This window comes from Lissotriton vulgaris, chromosome 4_1 (assembly GCF_964263255.1).
Source record: "Lissotriton vulgaris chromosome 4_1, aLisVul1.2, whole genome shotgun sequence".
Lineage (NCBI taxonomy): Eukaryota > Metazoa > Chordata > Amphibia > Caudata > Salamandridae > Lissotriton > Lissotriton vulgaris.
The window spans coordinates 1,678,734,864-1,678,754,797 of NC_141691.1; the positions used below are offsets into that span (position 1 = coordinate 1,678,734,864).

Here is a 19,934-nt window from a genome sequence, read left to right on the forward strand (position 1 = left end):
TCCTTCACCGTGGGTCCGTGAATGTGGAGCCGCTTTTGCCCTTCGATGCTTCCCTTTATGATGCCCTTTAGGGTACCTGGGTCCGGCCTGCTTCAGGTGACCCGGTGGCTCGTTCAGTTTTGCACTGCCACCGCCCTGCTCCACATGATCCTGTTTGTCTTTTTATGCATCCTGATGCGCAGGGGTTTGTGTTACAGACTGCCTTTTCTTCCCTGCCCCCTCTAACGCTTCCTCCCTCTCTGGAGTCCAGATGGTTTGAGTCACAGGGAAGGGACATCTTTGCATCCACTAGTGCAGCCCTACTGTCCTTAAATACAGTGTGTGTTTTTGCTTGGGCTACCTCTTCCCTGTGGGACTCTGCAGAGTCTTTGCTTTCTGCCACCTCTGAGGGTGCACGCATTGATCTCCACCTCCTCCGGGATGGCTGCGACCTTGCCGAATTCACAATCCGCTCAGCCTTAGATACTGCGGATTGTTTGGGTCGAGCTATGGCGGGCTCTGTTGCCTTAAGGCGTCACACTTGGTTGCGAGATAGCGTCTTCCCTGAAAATATCCGAGAGCGACTGGTTGACTTACCCTTTGATGGGGTTTGGCTGTTTGATGTTCACGCCAAGACGGCGGTTCACCGGCTCCTTGCAGGCTTTCGTCCTCCCACTTAGGTCTTCTTAGGCCTCTCTTCTGTGATGGTACTTTTTCATTTTGCATCCTTTAGATGTGCTCTGTGTTTAATATGGGCAGTAAGCCTTAAGTCTTCCTTTTTCTATTGTCAAGGGTGATTAAACTTTTATTGGCATCCCTTGGAGGGGAGGCATATTGCTTTGAGCTACCTGATGGCCTGCTGTGGCCGTGTTCCACAGGTTGCTGTGTCTGGTTCTCTGACTGTGGTATTGAGATGGGGCTTCAGCTCGGTAAGGTCATACGGCTCGGAATTAAAGTTCCCGTGTTCAGTTAGTTACTGCGCTCCTTTGGCTTGGCTTATTGCCCTAAGAGGTGTACCCCATTTTTTGGGGTATGCATACTCCATGTGGGGGACTTTTATTCTATTATACAGCTTTACTTATCTCACCTGGGCCTGGAGATCCTTTGAACTCCTTATTTATTTTATTTATAAAGTTTTATATAGCGCAAACTTGATCCCGAAGTATATCAGAGCGCTTTACAATTTGAGGGAAACGAAGGTACCAAATCTAAACATCAGTCTAATATGGTGAATCTAATAGGCATTGAATCAAATAGTGCACACATAACATATCATTTATAAACATGAGTGAACGAAGAATGGACTATACGAAGGAGCATAGTGACATGTAGGGGAGTAGGTACAATAATCATATACAGGAATAAAAACCAATATCAAAACAATAATCAAAACATGAGTCAAATGGGGAGTCTAATAGGCATTGAATCAAATGGTAAACATCTAACAACTGGGTGAACGAAGAATGGGCTAGAGGATGGGGCATAATGACTTAAGCGGAGTAAATACAATAATCATGTACAGGAATAAAAACCAAACCAAAAATAATAATCATATACAGGGATAATAACCGATACTATAGTAGGTCCGATGCGCTTAGAGCTAACAATCGTCCCTCATGTTAAGGTAAGAACTTATACATGAGGAATCTTTTTGCTTCCAGTTTGAAAGCATCCTTGGAAGAGATGCTCGAATTTCCGGTGGAAGAGAGTTCAGCAGAAAAGGCTCGTTGGCATGTTCTCTTTTTCCGAAAGATCTGTGGTTTCACTTCCTACATTAATTCTCCATGTTACTTTTCAATGGCGTGAGCGCATCACATTTCAGGTTAATACATTTCATGATTTTAACACTTTATGATAATACAACAAAGGATTATATGTGGGTGTGCTCTACACAAGGTGATTATAATGCACCCCTTCCCATAACATGTCATTTCTGCTACGTCAGACACATTGTGTGAACGCAATGTGATTTTACAAGCTTTACATATTACCTGAAAATGTATTTCTAGCAAACTTAGTCAGATTCCCAATTTACCTTCCAATTAAGATAGGCCACCATTGCCAAACCCATCTATAAAAACCTACTGTGTATTCCAGAGCATACTACATTTCCAGATAATGCCCTTTTTTAATCCCTGTAAATCGTCCTCATATACATCATACTATAAACCAAATCACCTAAATCCCACATGTTCTGGAAGACTAGGCAGCACGCAGCTCATCAACACAAACAAATGCCAAGTAGTGGTATTGTTCAAAACGCTGCTCACTTATTCCTTTACTACTCCAAATTTTCTGTGTGAGTCAATGTGTAGACCCTCGTATCATTGCGTCGCCTGGTGGTCCGTTGTACAATGTTATATGTTTTTTCCTGGGGCCATTTGCTTACGCCATGGTCATCCACCTCCTTGGGAGGTTTCATGGTGTCCGCTTCAAAACCGGCTCCTACCTGCCTTACTATACTAGGTATGATCCGGTATGGACATGTTCTTGCTCCTGGCTAGTCCTTTCTCTTCATAATTTTATGTTTATACATTTCTACATTTCTGTATACATGCCGGTTGCCTTGGTATTCCTGTTCCTACGTCGCCACCTCTTTTCGAGGCTGCGAGGTCTGAACCAATATCTCCATGTATGGAAAGCTTTTCCAAGTTGTTGCAAGGTGCTCATAGGTTACTTCTTGCGTCTGCTTACTCTGGTGATTTCCCAATTTGCCATATGCTCCCTTTTGGTGTTGACGCTGTACGTTTCTCTTCGGGGGTGTTGGTCTCAGATTCTGAGACTCTTCCCCCCCATTCTTTCAACTTTGCGTTTTTGGCCACTTCCAAGGACGGCTCTTCTGATGGCAGTGGTCCTTGACTACTGCCTGAAAATCCATATTGTGGTTATTTCTCACTTTGGCTTCATACTGCCTGGTTGGGCACTCTTATGCTTCTTGTGGAAGCCACTTTACGGTCTCTATGGCCTTTCCTTGCTGCATGTTTCTACCTGCTTCAGTGGGTTTAGAATTCATGCTATTTGCCACTTATTACCCTTTTTAGGGATTGTATGTGCACTTGGCATGTTTTTTGTCCCACCGGCTATTCCCAACGCAGTGCTCAGGTTCTAGCTCTTGCCTTTGTGCTATTGACACCGGCTCCTTCTGCTTCCTTCTATGAGCTAGTCTGGTTGTCTCTCTTCAAGTTCATTTCGAGCGTGGGTCGGTGTACTTTTGTGTGCCATTAAGCATAGTATTTTTTCTCTCTCTTTCTCTTTCTTTGCTCTGGTATAGGGCTCCTGCTGTTCTACCTGTTGTTTTTATACGGGTAGGATGTAGTGCCATTCTGGCGTTATTAGGATTTCATCTATCCTGTTATTTATGCTCTTCGAGCTGCTTTGGTTGCTGTCTGTCTGTTCCGCCACAGCTATCCCGCTTTATTATTCACTCTGTTGCCGGATCGGATGCTTGGCGCTTTCTGTGGTTTTGTCGCAGACCCGCCTCCCCTTTGGGTTATGGCTGTGGTATCTATTTTAAGTTAAGTAATCTGCAGCTAGATGTCTCTATCAGATGTACGAGTTATTTACCTTCGGTAACGATGTATCTGGTAGAGACGTTGTCTAGCCGTAGATTCCTTTACGCCCACCCAGCCTCCCCGTTCTGCGACAACCTTGCAGGGTTGTGTTCTCCGCTGGCCTCTTCAGTTGCCATTGGGTTATCTCTCACAGGAGTTCAGATGTGGCTCCCCTCTGAGTCTTTCCATATACAGTTAACATCTGCTATGGGGTGTCTTCCTGTATTACGGCATGAGGAGATTAGTTTTTCTCTCCAGTTACCTTCCCTTCCTTCCATCTTTTCTATTCACTCGGGCCCTGGTCTCCTCTTGGTCGTCCTCTTGGGGGTCGGTTGTGCTCTGGCTTAAACCTCCGTTATTATAGGGGAAGGGCGAGTCTTTTCATCCTTCCTACCAGGCACTGTTCTTCTGTGCTGTTCTTATTAAACGAGACAGTTCTACATGGCAATATCAGTCTATTTCCGTCGGTTGAGATGCTCTTCCCTTGTTGCACTCAGGGAAGGGTCTTCGCTTAGCCTGCGGGCTTTTTCTCACAGTTTTACACTTCTATGTAGGTAGTATCTAATTCTGTCTTTTATGATGGTGTCTCCACCATCCTCCTTGTTCTCTGACTTTTCATCCTTCTCACACAGTTCCCATACTTTCACAGTTTTTTGTTGGTGGCTCTGCGTTGTGCAGTGGAAACATGTTCTCAGAAGAAAACTGACGTCAGCACACCAGGAGGGACTTATATGACCTCGCTGACATCAAGTGAATAGACGACGTCAGGGCGGGGTCGTGTGGCGCTGTCCGCCGGCACGCAGAGGTGCTGCTGCAAAAACATTCCAGATCCAGTCTGAAGCCTAGGGATATTCTAAGTTAAGGAATCTCCGCCTAGACAACGTCTCTACCAGATACATAGGTTCGAGGCATGTGGGCTGCTGAATTCATATCTGTGCATAGATCGCCGCCTAGTGTTGGGTCCGGATGATTGCACATTGTTGTCCTGGAAGAGTCTTCGAAGTATCACAAGATAGGTGGCTCCTCCCCTGGACTACAGTGCGCATGGGCATCGACTCCATCCTCAGATTGTTTTTTTCCGCCATTGGGTTCGGATGTCTTTAATTCCCTCTTGTCGGAATCGATAGAAAAACTTTCTTGAGACCAAAAGGTCTTTAGTCTATACGTCGGTATTGTCTTGCGTTCGGCTTTACTTCTTCTACATCGGCTCCGAGACGGATTCTGTACTTCCACGAGCTCTCGGCGCGGAAGGCCTAGTCGACGCTCCTGACTTATCGACCATCCATCATGGACCGAAGTCCATTCAAGAGATGTCCGGTCTGTAACTCGAAGTACCCCCACATCGACGTCCAACCAGTGTGCAACAAGTGTCTGTCGCCGGACCACGATGAGGCCAAGTGTATGGCTTGTTCACGCTTCAGGTCCAAGAAGACACTTAAGTTTCGACGAGCTGCGTGCCTGGAGGCCCAGCAATCTGCTCCGGCGCCTGGGGACATTTTCGATGCTGGGGATGTCGAGGACGAATATATCCAGGACGTTTCGGAGTCAAACCCCGCGAAGAAGACTGCGACGCTGATGCTGAGGTGTTCGAAAGCGAAGAAGTCATCGAGGAGGTAGGAGACGATGACGGTGCCCTCGGGGCCATGGAGGATAGCTCGGACGAGGAGCTTCCTCAAACTGACTCTGGGGCAGTGCCTATTTATAAGGCCCAGGTCGAGGGATCGCCTTCGGGCCTTACCCAAGACCTCGATATGGGTTCCACGGCCCCGCCTTCGGGCCCGGCCACGGACATTATTACCGAGCCACTCCCTGGCAGAACGAAACCGAAAGTGAAACCTACGGTCTCGACGCCAGATACTGCGCAGTTGCAAGTATTTAAACCAAAAGTGCGCATCGCTCTGGTCGGATCGAAAACTTCGGAGGCTTCGGCGCCGAAGATGGCTGTAGAGCCGAAAAGCCAAGTCAAAGGCGTCGAGACAAAGTCTGCCGCGCCGAAGGCTAAAGTTAAGGTGGTCGATACTGGCGCGTCGTCGCCGAGGACGGTCGACGCCGGCAAGGGCCTTGTCGACCCGAAAAAGGCTGTCAACGAACTAAAGAAAACTCTCGGTGACCCGAAGAAGCGACTCGATGACCCGAAGGTCCTCTCTACCCCGCGTCCGCACGACAAGGCCAAAGGCGCTGCGCCTCGTGAGTCGACTCCGAAGGTGGCCTCAAAGGACTCCGCTGAACCGGCGCGTCCATCCGCCGCGTTCACCAAGAAGGTGACGGACTCCCTGCAGCGCATCAGGGACCGCACCGCGGCTGTCGAACTGAAGGACCCTCCGCCTGCGAAGCCTGTGGAGAAACCAGTTAAGGCGTCCACTCCGATCCTCTTTACGTTGCCGCCTAAGACGGCGCTGAAGGCTTTCGCTCCTAAGGCAGTGGCCGGCGTGCCTGAAAAGGTCTCCTCAGCGCCGAAGGCGTCGTCGGTGGTCTACGGCCCGCGACCTCGACAACCTTCGGGGGATGAGCGTCAGGAACACTTCATTGACGCCGAAACGGGCAGGCTTTCCCTCCTGAAGCGGAAAATCACCCCAGAACCCCAACTGGAGTCTTACAAGATCCCTCTCAAGAAGAAGAAGGACTCTGCTTGCTCTCCAGTCTTGGTGAAACCCCTTTCACCACAGACTCATGATGTGTCGCCCACTTACTCAGATGTGGACGCTGGTGAGGGAGATGATGAGGATGAGTACAGTTATCCAGTCTATACAGACCCTGAGGATACAAATGAGCCCTGGGCAGCTGGTGGTGACCCTGGGGATCCTCATTCAGGACAAGACCCTCAACTCTTTTCTGCAAAGACTTCACCAACAGAAGACTCTGCTGCTTTCAATGCCCTCATTGAACGGGCTGCTAACAATCACAATGTCCAGCTGCATGCTGACCCTGTGGATGTGGATTTCCTCTTTGACACTTTTTCAGTATCAGAAAAGACTGTAAAAACTCTGCCTATGCTAAAAGGTGTTTTAAAGCATGCTGCTGAGATATTTAAGGAACCTACCAGGGCAAGGGTGATCAACCCTAGGATTGACAAAAAATACAAGTCAGCGCCTACTGATCCTACCTACATTAAAGGACAGTTGCCTCTGGACTCCCTTGTCGTCTCGAATGCCCGGAAGAGGGCCAATTCTCAGACTATGGGTGATGCTCTTCCCCCAGACAAAGAATCCAAGGTCTTTGAGTCTTCGGGGAAGAGGGTGGCAGCACAGGCAGCCAACATCTGGCGCATTTCTAACACACAGGCGCTTCTAGCGCGCTATGACAGGGCGCACTACGATACACTAGAGACCCTGTTGCAACACCTGCCTGATCAATACAAAGAAGGGGCTGAGATGCTGATTCAAGAGGGGAAGCTAATCTCTAACGCTTCCATTAAGTGCGCTCTCGACGCAGCCGATACCGCTGCCAGAGCTATAAACACTAGTGTTATGCTTCGGAGACATGCCTGGCTGAGAATCTCTGGATTTAAGCCAGAAATCCAAACCACCATCCTGAACCAAATGGTTAACCCAGATCACCTGTTTGGCCCAGAAGTTGACACCACCCTAGAAAAAATAAAAAAGGACACTGACACTGCAAAATCCATGGGTGCCTTACAGTCCCAGCAGTTTCTGGGTGGGTCCTTTCGTCGCTCCAGCACTAGAGGCGTCTCAAGGGGTCAGCTCTCCCAGTCCACGCAATACTACAAGGGCAACACGCAGACTACTTACGCCAACAAGAGTCGAGGTGGATATCATGGCAACAGCGCCAAGGGCAGAGGACATGGCAACAACAGCTCCAGGTCCTCTACCACCAGCAAGCAGTGACGCCTTGTCACTGCCCCCCGACCACACAACACCGGTCGGGGGGAGGCTCCAGCAGTTCCTGGCCGTCTGGAAGTCCATCACCACAGACAGGTGGGTCAGGAAACTTATTCAATACGGTTATTGTCTGGAGTTAACATCCACTCCACCCAACATGCCCCCAGGAAACCGTCCTATGTCGGCCGAGCATTTGCACTTATTGCAGCAGAAAGTCACTGTTATGCTGCAAAAAGGAGCAATAGAGCTCGTGCCTATGCAAGAAAGAGGCACAGTGGTCTACTCCCTTTACTTCTTAATACCAAAGAAGGACGGGTCCCTCCGGCCCATCCTGGACCTCAGGCCACTCAACCATTACATCCTGTCGGAGCACTTCCATATACTGACCCTGCAGCAAGTGCTCCCGTTGCTCAGTCAGGGGGATTTTCTCGCAACTTTAGACCTAAAGGATGCGTACTTTCACATTCCACTGCACCCTTCACACAAGAAATACCTCCGGTTCACCATCCAAAACCAGCACTACCAGTTCAAGGTTTTGCCTTTCGGTGTCACCACGGCACCCAGGGTGTTCACGAAGTGCCTGGCGACAGTGGCGGCGCATCTCAGGAGACGGAACATTCACGTCTACCCTTATCTGGACGACTGGCTCATCCAGGCAAAGTCAGCCCAGCAGTGTGCCGCCCACATGTCCCACACCATTCACCTGTTGCACGATCTGGGATTCTCACTGAATTACCCAAAATCCCACCTCCAGCCCGCCCACATACAGCAGTATCTGGGTGCGACTATAAATACTCTGGCGGCCACAGCACAGCCAAATTCAGTGAGAGTCAGCAGCATTCAATCGCTGATACAAAAATTCAGAACTCAACACTCGCTTCCAGCAAGAGTGTTCATGCAGTTGATAGGCATGATGGCCTCCTGCATTTCCATAGTCCCGCACGAGACTACATATGCGCCCGCTTCAGGAGTGCTTAGCACGTCAGTGGACTCAGGCTCATGGGCAGTTAAAAGACCTAGTGTTGGTGAGCGGTCGGGCATACAACTCTCTGCATTGGTGGAATCCACAAAACCTTTGCAAGGGCGGACCGTTCCAAGAGCTTGTGGCACAGATCGTTCTGACAACGGACGCCTTTCTCCAGGGATGGGGAGCTCATGTACTCCATTGCACAGTGCAGGGACTATGGACGCAACAGCAACGGAAGATGCACATCAATGTTCTGGAACTGATGGCAATCTTCATGGCACTCAAAGCCTTCAAAGTACATCTGTGCAACAAGGTCGTGTTGATCCGGACGGACAACATGACAGCCATGTACTACATTCAAAAGCAGGGAGGAACACACTCTCCGCAGCTGTCTCATCTGGCTCAGAGCATGTGGAAGTGGGCCATTCAGAGGAACATCTTCCTCATGGCGGAACACCTCCCGGGCAAGGACAATCAGATGGCGGACCTGCTCAGCAGGCACAGCCACCAGATGCACGAGTGGGAGATACATCCATCAGTACTCCAACCGTACTTCCAAAGGTGGGGTCATCCAGAGATAGACCTGTTCGCCACAAGGGAGAACGCAAAATGCCAAAGCTTCGCCGCCAGGTTCCCACACCCAGAGTCGCAGGGCAATGCGATATGGATGAACTGGTCAGGCAAATTTGCGTACGCTTTTCCCCCAGCACCGATGATAACGCTGGTGGCAGGCAAACTCAGGCAGCACTCGATGACTCTCATCCTGGTTGCTCCAACGTGGGCTCGCCAACCATGGTACACCACGTTTCTAGAACTGTCCCTGGTACCGCATCAGAGGCTACGTCTCACACCCAGCCTTCTGACGCAGAGCCATGGCGACATTCAGCATCCAGATCCGCAACAGCTCAACCTGGCGATCTGGCTCCTGAAGTCCTAGAGTTTGGCTACCTGCACTTGCCTTCTGACTGCATGGACATCATTCGGGAGGCAAGGAAGCCCACCACAAGAGCATGCTATGCGGCAAAATGGAAGCGGTTTGTCATTTATTGTGCAGACCACAACATTAACCCGCTAGATGCGTCTATTCAGAATATCATCTGTTACCTTTTCCATCTGTACAAATGTAATCTGGCCTATGCTTCCATTCGCATACATCTATCTGCAATGGCCGCTTATCTCCAGAACAGGCAGCACCTCTCACTCTTCAGAGTGCCTGCCATTAAGGCCTTTCTAGAAGGACTCAAACGAGTCATTCCTCCGCTGACTCCACCAGCTCCGGAGTGGAACCTCAATGTGGTCCTCACCCGGCTGATGGGTCCTCCCTTTGAACCACTGCATTCCTGCGAGATTCAATTCTTGACGTGGAAAGTGGCTTTCCTCATAGCGATTACATCGCTGCGGCGAGTTAGTGAACTGCAAGCACTAACTATCCAAAAGCCATTTATTCAAATTCATTCTAACAGGGTAGTGCTTCGCACTAACCCTAAATTCTTTCCTAAAGTTTTGTCTCAATTCCATATCAACCATACTATTGAATTGCCTGTTTTCTTCCAAAATCCTGAGTCATTGGCGGAGAGAATGCTCCACACCCTTGACGTCAAAAGGGCCCTGATGTATTACATCGATAGGACCAAGGATTTTAGGAAAACTAAACAACTCTTTGTTGCCTTTGCACCACACCACAAAGGTAACCCCATTTCCAAGGCTGGTATTGCTAGGTGGATCGTTAAATGTATCCAGATCTGCTATCTGAAAGCCAAGCGTACTCTCACCATTCCACCGAGGGCCCACTCCACCAGAAAGTTGGGGGCCTCCATGGCATTCCTTGGAAATATTCCTTTGGAAGACATATGTAGAGCAGCCACATGGTCTACCACACACACATTTACAAAGCATTATTGTGTTGATATGCACTCCAAACAGCAGGCAGCTGTAGGGCAGGCTGTTCTAAAAACACTTTTCCAAACTGCTGCAGCTGGCACGGGCGACCGCCGTTAATGGAGGGACTGCTATATATTCTATGCACAGATATGAATTCAGCAGCCCACATGCCTCGAACCGAATATGCTACTTACCAGTATGCATCTGTTCTTGGCATGTAGGGCTTCTGACATTCATATCGCCCGCCCTCCTCCCCGGCGCCTGTAGCAGCTGCAGAATTTACACATACTTCTAGCATGGTCATCATTCACTGAGTTCCACTCCATCTTGGCCGCAATGGCTAACAACAATCTGAGGATGGAGTCGATGCCCATGCGCACTGTAGTCCAGGGGAGGAGCCACCTATCTCGTGATACTTCGAAGACTCTTCCAGGACAACAATGAGCAATCATCCGGACCCAACACTAGGCGGCAATCTATGCACAGATATGAATGTCAGCAGCCCTACATGCCAAGAACAGATGCATACTGGTAAGTAGCGTATTCATTACTGAAGGTAAGTAACTCGTACATCTTTACGACTACTCGCCCAGCCGTCTCCCACCTCCAGACTACGGCCAACCTCCTGCATTTGCTGGGGTTCTCCATCAACGTGCCGAAGTCACACCGGATACCCTTTCAGAAGCTCCTCTTCATCGGGGTGGTTCTGGACATGGCGCAGTTTTGGGTTTATCCTCCTGAACAGCGAGTCCAGCAGGCTATGATTCTGATGTTTCAGCCCTTGTCCTGGGTTTCGGTCAGGATGACCTTGAGGCTGCTGAAACTCATGGCCTCCTGCATCCTGCTGACCAACCATGCCAGGTGGCATATGAGGGCTCTGCAGGGAAACCTGAAGTTCCATTGGGCACAGCATATGGGGAATCTGTCCGATTGCGTTCAGATCTCTGGTGCACTGCACAACAATTGGAGTGGTGGCTAACGAACCACGCTTGGATCAGCGACAGTGTCCAATTCCTTCCCCAACCAAAGTTCCCAGTGGTGACTGATGCATCACTTCTGAGGTGGAGCGGCCACATAGGAGAGACGGAGATCAGAGGCCTCTGGTCTCCGGCGGAGTCCGGGCTCCACATCAACCTTATGAAGCTTCGGGCGATCTGTCTTGCACTAAAAGCACTCCTTCCCTCTTTCCGGGGAAGAGTAGTGCAGGTGTTCACGGACAACACCCCCGCCATGTGGTACTGCAACAAACAGGGCGGTGTGGGGTTGTGGACCCTATGTCAAGAGGCTCTCTGTCTCTGGACATGGCTGGAACATCAGGGCATATCCCTGGTGGTTCAACACCTGGCAGGATCTCTAAACACCAGGGCGGACGAACTCGGCCACAGGTGCATGATGGATTACAAATGACGTCTTCAATCTGAGGTGGTGCAAGGTCTCTTTCAGAAGTGGGGAGGGCATTGGTTAGATCTATTTGCCACCAAAGAGAACGCGCAATGTCAGCAATTCTGCGCATTGGTATTTCCAAGATGCTTTTCGTCGCAAGTGGAGTTGCGGTCCTCTATACGCCTTTCCGCCTATACCACTTCTGCCAAGAGTGCTAAAGGAGATCAAGCGCGACTGGGCCCAATTCATTCCTGTGGCTCCGGATTGAGCACGAAGAGTCTGGTATTCAGAGATGTTACACATGGCCATCGATCCTCCAATCAGACTCTTCGGGAGGATCTTCTGTCGCAGCAGCAGGGGACAGCCTCCAACCGAACCTGTCCAGTCTCCACCTCCTTGCGTGGAGATTGAGTGGCGACTGTTGACAGCTTTCAACCTTCCTCCTGAAGTATGTGATGTTATCTTTGCATTCCGGCGTCCCTCCACTGAGACAGTATACACCTGCAGATGGAACAAATTTGTGTCATGTTTCACAGCAAAGGCTGTGGATCCCCTTTCTGCCCCTCTTTATAAGATGCTCTTGTTCCTCCTGCCTTTGGTCCAGCAGGGCTATGCTCTGGTCATTTTAAAGGGCTACCTCTCAGCCATTTCAACCCTTCTTAGGCTTCCTGATCAGCCTTCTCTTTTGAAGTCCCCTGTTGTAAATTGCTTCCTTAAGGGCATTACTCCTCTTTTTCCACCCGTTCCCTTCGTAATGCCTCAGTGGGTCTTGAGCTTGGTTCTTACTTGTCTTATGTGCGCTCCCTTTGAGATGCTTCATAACTGTCCTGTCAGACTTCTTACTTTAAAGACTGCCTTTCTGGTTGCCATCACCTCTGCTCGCAGGGTGAGTGAGCTCCAAGCTCTTTCTTCAAAACCTCCTTTTCTGGCTGTTCATCCCGACAAGGTCGTCCTCAGAACTTGACCTTCCTTTTTTCCAAAGGTGGTCACTTCTTTTCATATTGGCCAAACTATCACTTTGCCCACCCTCTTTCCGCCTCCGCATTCTTCAAAAGAGGAATAGAGGCTCCACTGTCTGGATTCAAAAAGTGCGCTCTACTCTTATTTGGATCGCACAGTTCCAGGTGGTTACGCGGGCGCTAAGAAAGGTCGGGCTGTGTACAAGCGGACCATCTTTAGGTGGGTCATTCTATGCATCAAGGCCTGCTATTTATTGGCAAAGGAGCCTCCCGTGGGGTTACGCACCCATTCCACCAGGGAGACGGCAGCTACCACTGCTTTCGGACGGGGAGTCCCCTTCATTGACATCTGTCAGGCAGCTACTTGGGCATCTCTGCACACGTTCACAAAACACTACTGCAAGGACAGCCAAGTCAGAAGATACGGCTTCTTTGGTCGTTCTGTTCTCCAGGACTTTCTGGTGTGAACTTGATTCGCAGACCCACTTCCGGGGTTGGTATTGCTGGGGTATCTATTCACAAGGTAAAGAATCTATAACTAATTGTCTCTTTCAGATGGACAAGTTACTTACCTTCGGTAACGATATATCTGTAAGAGACATAGATTAGTTATAGATTCCTTACCACCCCACCCATCTTCACCGTTCTGCGGACCGACTTCTAGGATTAGGGACTTCCTTTCAGGGCCCTAGTTTTGTGCACCAGTAGTCAATGTCTTATATGGCTCTGCGCTTCTGGCGTCGAGTGTCGTGTAAGAAAAACTGACAGCGAGCAAGGGCGATGTCTAATTAGCTGCCACGATGTCATTCTCGTGACCCCAACAAAACACATACGGACGTGTCACTGGCAGCATGTGGGTTATGGGGCCGGCGCAGCCAGCAGGAATGCCGGCGACAGCCTCACACCTGTGCAGTCCCAAGCAGGTAACTGCCCCTGTAAGTACAGCAGGGGCAAACACCTCAGCCGCTGTCCGATGGGGCATGCTGTAGAGTGGGCGGGAGAGGGACTGGTACTGCGGACTCATGTTGCTTGTCAGGGGTTGGTGGGACCCGCCGAGACAGTTAGGAGCCTGCCTCCAGACAACGGTGCCGCTGGCACCCGCAGCCTCCTTTCTGTGACGAACTCCCAACTCTTACCTGTCCCTTTCAGTGAGCGGCATCCGCGGCACAGGCGCCTGGGAGACCACTGTCGCAGAGTCGCTAATGATAGCCACTCTGCCTATACAATCGTCACCAGCGTGTCGTTTCCTGTGGGCTGCTGCTCGCGTGAGGAGCTTGCCAATGACAAGAGGCACCCAGACTGTAATGGTGTGTCATCATGTGCTCTGGTTCCCTCAAGAACCTTACATCTGCCCGCCCACAACCGCCTCATATTATGTTGCCCTCTCGTCTTGAATATCTTATGCTGACATGATGTAAGGCACTTTGATGTGCAGCCCCTTCAGCACTGCGGGTGTACAGTTACAGGACGGTGCCCATTCCTTCCCAGGTGGCGAGGGTTGGCTGCCCCTCAGCGTCCGAAACACCCTGGAGTCTTGCTTCGCTTATAAGGCGATCTGGGTCACGCTGTATAAGAACAAAATTTAGTTTTACATTTTTTTGCTGTGGTAGTTTTATATAGTGGGAATTCGCCCCGGAAGGTATTGTTGGAGCGCTTTACAAGAGCGTCAGTTAACAGAGCTGCCGACTCAGGACCTGGGGAACCAGGTTTCGAGTCTCAGCGTCGGCACAACATCCTGTGATTCTGGGACGAAAAAACAAGTGTTGCACAGGCACTGGTCGTGCACGCATTAGAGACGAGCCCCCGTCCGCTGCTAGGCAACCTGCGACGATGGGCCAATCCCAGAGCGGCTCACGGTGACGTAGGAGCCCACAGCCGATGAAGCTCCCGGCGGTGATCTCTTGTCTTTTTGGTTGACCATATGTTTAAACACATGGCCCCATAAAGATAAGAAACCTTTTGCGACGCACGTAAAGCAGGCGAGCCCGTCCAAGTGGGTCATCTGAAAAAGCCAAAAGTACACAACACAAAAAGCTCTTTTCCAATGGCTACCCACCGTTAAGCATAAACGGTGACGCCAGCCAATGGAAAAGAGGGGCGGGGCTTAAAGCCCTTTACTGAAACTCCTCCAAAAAATTAAATCTCGCAGAGCGAGCTGCCCAACACTGGCGCTCCCACCCACCATAACCCCAAATCGTCTCTGCCCACACGATGAGTGGCTCACTGCCATGTATCAGACGGTCTCCTATGAACTTGTCATTTACAATCTGCTGGATAACGCTGAGACCCTTCTATGCACCTGGGCTCTTTTCCTACAAGAGATTAAGGAAGGAGGTAATGAACGTGCCATATGCTGCAGGCATTGCAGACACCCTGTAAAGACCTTACGGTGGTTCCCAGGTCTTGTGTCCTGAGCCTCCTCTACTTATTTTTCTTCCTCTTGCCTTAGGCCTCGTTTGGGGTCCCGCACCACCACCAACCCCATCAACATCGACATCTACCTCAAAACCCACCCACACTTATTCTACATTCTTGGCTTGCCCCCTTACCTGCTCGCTTCCCACTGCCTAGCCCCACATTGCTTTCCCAGCGCACCCTTTATTTTCTTTCCTTCCCTTTTATTTTTATCTCATCCCTTCTTTTTTCATCCTTTCCTTTTTATTTTCTTCCTCTTTTTCCCCATTCTTTCCCTCCTTGCTGCCTCCTGCCTCTTAGTCCCCTGTGTCCTTTGTCCTTCCCCCAACTGTTTCTGGGTTGTATTCTGCACTGTTTCTGTACCATATTTGCTCTTGTACTTTCTGGCAGCTTTGGGCAGCCGGTCTGTAGCTCCCTTGTACACTTCAAATAAAGAAGTGAAAAACAAAAGAAAGAATACATGCACTGAATAACTGAAGTCAAATTTGGCATCCCTCAATTTGTCTCACATCATCCACTTAGATTTTTTGGGTAACAAGTTCTTGATTAGTCATAGCTTCCAAGCTACTTGGAATTTATTGCTAATCAACTAAATTCTCCTTGATCAGTCTGACGCTATGTAACATTTGTTTGCTTTTCCCTATAGTTTGTCAAAGAAATGGACAATGAAGTGCGATTGAGATTGATGCAGTTCGTCACTGGTACCTGCCGACTACCTCTGGGAGGATTTTCTGAACTGATGGGTAAGATTAAAAAGAAAAAACAACTATTTTTAATAATCATGCTGTAAAAGGGATATATTGTCCATACAGTTGCCTAGTTTCTGTAAGAAAAAGAAATCTCTGCTATTTGATTTTGTTTTAACATACCAGTGACAGGAATTTCTCTGAATGTCTTACACGCTATACAAGCATGCCCCGTTCGGCATAGGGTACATCACCAGTTCCCTTTTTCTGCTTATCTAAATAGAACGTATTCTCGATTCGAGCATCTCCATGTCTTTATAGCACGCGGAAGTACCCTCTTCTTCATGATAGATCCCAATCTGAAATTCACTGCATCTCACCATCAGACTTACCTTTAAGCTTCAAGAAGAAGCTGAGGACATCTCTTTAGCTGGGTATTGTCGAAGATCAGTGCGTAGAGAGATCCCTAGAGGTGTTGAGCTATGGATACATGCTGTAAACCAATCATAAAATTATATCAACAGTAAATCATGGCACTACGAGAGTACAGATAAACCATAGAGAGAGAGAAAGAGAGAGACACACACTCTCTCATACTCACTTTCTCACTCTTCAGGGCCTTAGCTGAGAAAGGCATCACTTTAAGTTGGTGCCACATAAAGTGCAACTAAGTGGTAATTATTCTTGCAACATTAACCCATCATTTTTAATTGTATATACAAATGTCTAAGAGATACAACTGTGCTTAAGGTCTTTTGTTTTTGGGTTAGAGGACTAGCATGCAGACACAGTCAATTTATTACAAGGATCCTGTCACCGTAATCTTATCAAACAACATTTTCTGCTGGGGCCCATTTTATTAAATCTTTGCCAGTCCTTTAATGGAGAATATGTGGTAGATCTTATAAGCAAGGCAGGCATTTTATTTGTGTATGCCACTATGCTCACTACAGCACCACCTCAAATAAATGTGAAAGGTCACTTTTTAAATGTTACGTTTTTTTTGTTATCAAGTGCAAGTTTTATTAGCACACGTCAAGATATCTCCTGACATTGTAGCCCAAAGCATTTGCTTTTATTCATTTCAACTATACACAACAAACTACCTAGAGATCACTATATCCATCAGCTTCACTCTATACTAAACTGTAAAATAACATTTTGAAAGGTAAACCTCAGCCCACTCCCTCCCTTTACATTCTCCTCAGTTGCAGTTTCGCTTTACCAAGGACAAAGTACGCACTGGTGAAGCCAACAGCAAATTTGAGGTCAATGGACCATGAACTCATATGTTCTAGGTCTCCAATTCAGAGTCAGCAGGTGTCTAAACTCACCTGTCTTGTTTTCTGTCAACTGTGCACCTTTGTTTCTCACACTCAGCATTTTATTATCATCTAACAGTTTTTCTCTATTCTCCAATCCCTTTCCACCCTAAGCAGCCTTCGGCACAGTTTTCTGAATGCAAACCATTTGGATTTTGCCACAAGTACTTTGTAGCAGCTGTTGCTCAAAATCACTGATTGATCTTCTAATAGAACAGCATCCTACTCACGCTCCCAATGGATTACAATAGGAAGCTGGCTCAGTATATAGCGTCCACCTACGGTGAGGCACTGTGTCCACACAACCCTTAATGATACTGTTTAGTTCCCTGAAAACCAGAGATCTCAAGGGGTAGCTGTGGAGAGCAGCTAAGGCTTATCCAGGAGGGTGTAAAGGAAGTGCATTTACCACTATAGTCAGTCAGTAAGCTTTCACACAATAAAGAACCACACCAGGAGAGTATAAAAATACTTTATATTTATAACTACACACTAGACACTGACTTGGTATATCTCCTCTCTGGAGATATCAATTACACACAAGAAAAAAAAGAGTTAAGTAGCATAGGAAAACACATAGGGCCCAAACAGGGGGCCAAACCATGTAGTAACATAGTGGGATGTGGGGTAAGCACCCACACGGGACTAGTATCCAAGGATGGAGGACCAAAGGGGAAACCCGAATCCACCCAAGGTGAGTAGCAAGGGACCCCAAGGTGCCCGGGTGCAGAGTGAATACACCGAGTCAAACGTCCATAGCATAACACAGGTTAAGTCGCAGTTGCAATTTTACAGATCTGAAAGAAACAGGTTAGTATTAGATTCCTTACCTTAGAATATCCCCAGGCGTCCGACTGGATCCGGAAATTTTTGCATAGCAATACCCTTGCGCGTCGGTAGGCGTCTTCTGCGGCTCCGCGTCCGTCGTCGGCGTGGGCGCCGTGATGACGTCGTTGGAGTACTTAGACGCCGCCTCCGTGTGCTGACGTCAGTTCTTTTTTCCACGCCAGCAGCACAGATCCGGAAAAAGTGGTACCTTAGTCAATTTTTGACTAAACTTTTTGAGATCTTTCTGATCATCCTTCGAGTCTTCGACTCCGATCGGTGCCGGTAGGGATGCCAGGTTTTAAACCTTGTGAGGACTGCGACCGGCTGATGTCGGTCACCGACCCTCACCAACGGTGCCTCCACTGTCTCGGTGTCGGTCACGACGACAAGACCTGCTCCGACTGTCGGGCCTTAACATCGAAAGCTAGGCGGGAGCGGTCCCACAAGCGGCTCGAGCTCCGGCAGTCGGCCCCGCGCCGTGAGAGGTCCCGGTCCGGACAGAGGTCGAGGGACCGGTCGCGGGGGCGGAGCCATCATAGCTCCGGGAGTCAACATCACTCCTCAGGGTCGAAGTCGTCAGGTAAGCACAAGAAGTCGAAGAGATGTCCTCGCTCTTCCGACTCCCTTGACGCTCGCGCGATGCGGCCGGGGGTTCGGGTGACACCGCCCACGTGGCTCCGTCGGAGCCGCAGGCGTCAGGACCTGCCCCATACCCTCCGGTCCCTGGGCAGCAAGCGACGCCGGAGGAGATAGAGCGCTTCCTAATGGCCATGAGGTCCCTCACTCCTCCGGCGGGCTCCGCGGTGCCTTCGGGCTCAACTGACCCGTCTGGGGGCCCCTAGCGGGTCTGGTGCTTCGGCCCCGACGCCGGCGGGTGCTTCGGCCCGACGCCGGCGGCGCCTTCGGGCCCGGCGCCACAGAGCCCCACTGGATCCCCTTCTGTATCCGGATTGTCGCCGGTCGACCTGACCACCTCACTGGCGCCGGTACTGCAGGTGTCACCTCCAGCGCCGTCCTCGGGCGGCGCCGTCCCCGATACCTCATTCTCGACCCGCTTCCGGCGTCGGAGTGGCGCTGCTGGGCGCCGCTCTCTACGCCGCTTGGGGAGTTTTACTTCAATGAACCGGCCCCATCATTTGACAACCCTGATTATCAGGGGATGGGTGATGAGGAGTATTGGGAGGGGTCTGAGGACCCTCTGACACGTGAGTGTCAGTCCCAGGAGGACAGGACAGGTGCTACTCAGTATGTCAGTCGATCCCCTGGTTCGTCTGCCTCTTCAGGAGCTTCTGTCGCAGCAGCAGGGGACGGTCCTCCACCCAAACCTGTCCAGTCTCCACCTCCATGCTTGGAGATTGAGCGGCAACAGTTGAGGCCGTTTGACTTGCCTCCTGAAGTCTGTAATGTTATTCTGATAGCCAGGCGTCCCTCCACAAAGTCGGTATACGCCTGCAGGTGAAACAAATTTGTGGCATGGTGCACAGCAAAGGCTGTGGATCCTCCCTCTGCCCCTCTTTCTGAGGTTCTTCTCTTCCTTCTTTCTCTTGCCCAGCAGGGCTCTGCTCTGGGCACTATCAAGGGCTACCTTTCTGCCCTTTCTGCCCTTTCAGCCTTTCTAAGGCTGCCTGATCAACCATCTGTGTTCAAGTCCCCTATTGTTACTCGTTTTCTGAAAGGCATCACACACATGTTCCACCCTGTTTCGTTTGTGATGCCTCAGTGGGACTTTAACCTTGTCCTTACCTATCGGATGTGCGCTCCCTTTGAGCCACTTCACAACTGTCCTCTCCACCTTCTTACTCTGAAGACTGCCTTCCTGGTTGCCATTACCTCTGCCAGGAGAGTGAGTGAGCTCCAGGCTCTTTCTTCCAAACCTCCTTTCCTTTCTGTCCATCCGTACAAGGTTGTGTTGCGGACTAGACCCTCTTTCCTGCCCAAGGTTGTCACGGCCTTCCACATCGGGCAGTCTATCACCTTGCCCACCTTCTTTCCGCCTCCCTGAAAGGAGGAAGAGCGGCTCCACTGTCTGGACCCAAAACGTGCGCTTTCGTTCTATCTAGATCGCACACGCCAGTTCAAGGTGGATGACCAACTCTTTAGGGACGGGCGGTGCACAAGTGGACC

General features: G+C 49.8%; 1 protein-coding gene across 2 annotated transcripts in view; it reads left to right on the top strand.

Moving 5' to 3' along the window:
- Nucleotides 1-19,934, top strand: part of WWP1 (WW domain containing E3 ubiquitin protein ligase 1) — an 866,202-nt gene that overhangs the window by 729,410 nt on the left and 116,858 nt on the right. For both annotated transcript variants that reach the window (XM_086965959.1, XM_086965960.1), the window contains exon 21: nt 15,621-15,717. In XM_086965959.1, the coding sequence (XP_086822085.1) occupies nt 15,621-15,717 (97 nt within the window). The remainder of the gene's footprint in view (nt 1-15,620; nt 15,718-19,934) is intronic.